The sequence below is a fragment of the Mesitornis unicolor genome, unplaced genomic scaffold (assembly GCF_000695765.1).
Source record: "Mesitornis unicolor isolate BGI_N332 unplaced genomic scaffold, ASM69576v1 scaffold36204, whole genome shotgun sequence".
Classification (NCBI taxonomy): Eukaryota; Metazoa; Chordata; class Aves; order Mesitornithiformes; family Mesitornithidae; genus Mesitornis; species Mesitornis unicolor.
In genome coordinates, this window is record NW_010181381.1 from 1 (window position 1) to 448 (window position 448).

Consider the following 448-nt stretch of genomic DNA (forward strand, 5'->3'; position numbering starts at 1 on the left):
ATGCAGTGCCCGGGACTTGTTCCCCCTCTCGTTAGGTGACCAGCGAGAAGCTGTGCCGGGCCCAGCAGGAGCTGCACTTCCAAGCTGCCACCTACCTCTGCCTGCTCCGCAGCGTCCGGCAGCACACGGCCCTCCACCAGGAGTACCATGGCAAGGGGGAGCGCTCGCCCGAGGAGGTCGCCGGCCTGGTGGGGTTCAGATTGCCTCAGCAGCCGGGAGGGAAGGGTTAAAACCATTCTGGTGTGTTCCTTATTTATTCCCGAATAAATACCCTGGATTATCGAAACTGCGTGGGTTTTCTACGTTATCTATTCTGTCGGTTTTAGGCTGCAGGTTTGGTGTGAAAGAGCCGTAACTGGGACACCCCCACCCCTTAGTTTATCAGGCACACCTGACCCCCTCTGCTGGGAGAGGCATCCTGAGACAAGGCCAGCGAGAGCAAGTTTGG

The 448-nt window shown here is 58.3% G+C and overlaps 1 protein-coding gene across 1 annotated transcript; it reads left to right on the forward strand.

Moving 5' to 3' along the window:
- Positions 1-35: 35 nt before the first annotated feature.
- On the forward strand, positions 36-230 carry LOC104533511 (chromosome unknown open reading frame, human C7orf55; the record flags this gene model as incomplete). The annotated part of the gene is made up of 1 exon (XM_010183414.1): positions 36-230. A coding segment is annotated over one exon (195 nt), but the record flags the coding sequence as incomplete, so codon positions are not given.
- Between the last annotated feature and the right edge of the window lie 218 nt (positions 231-448).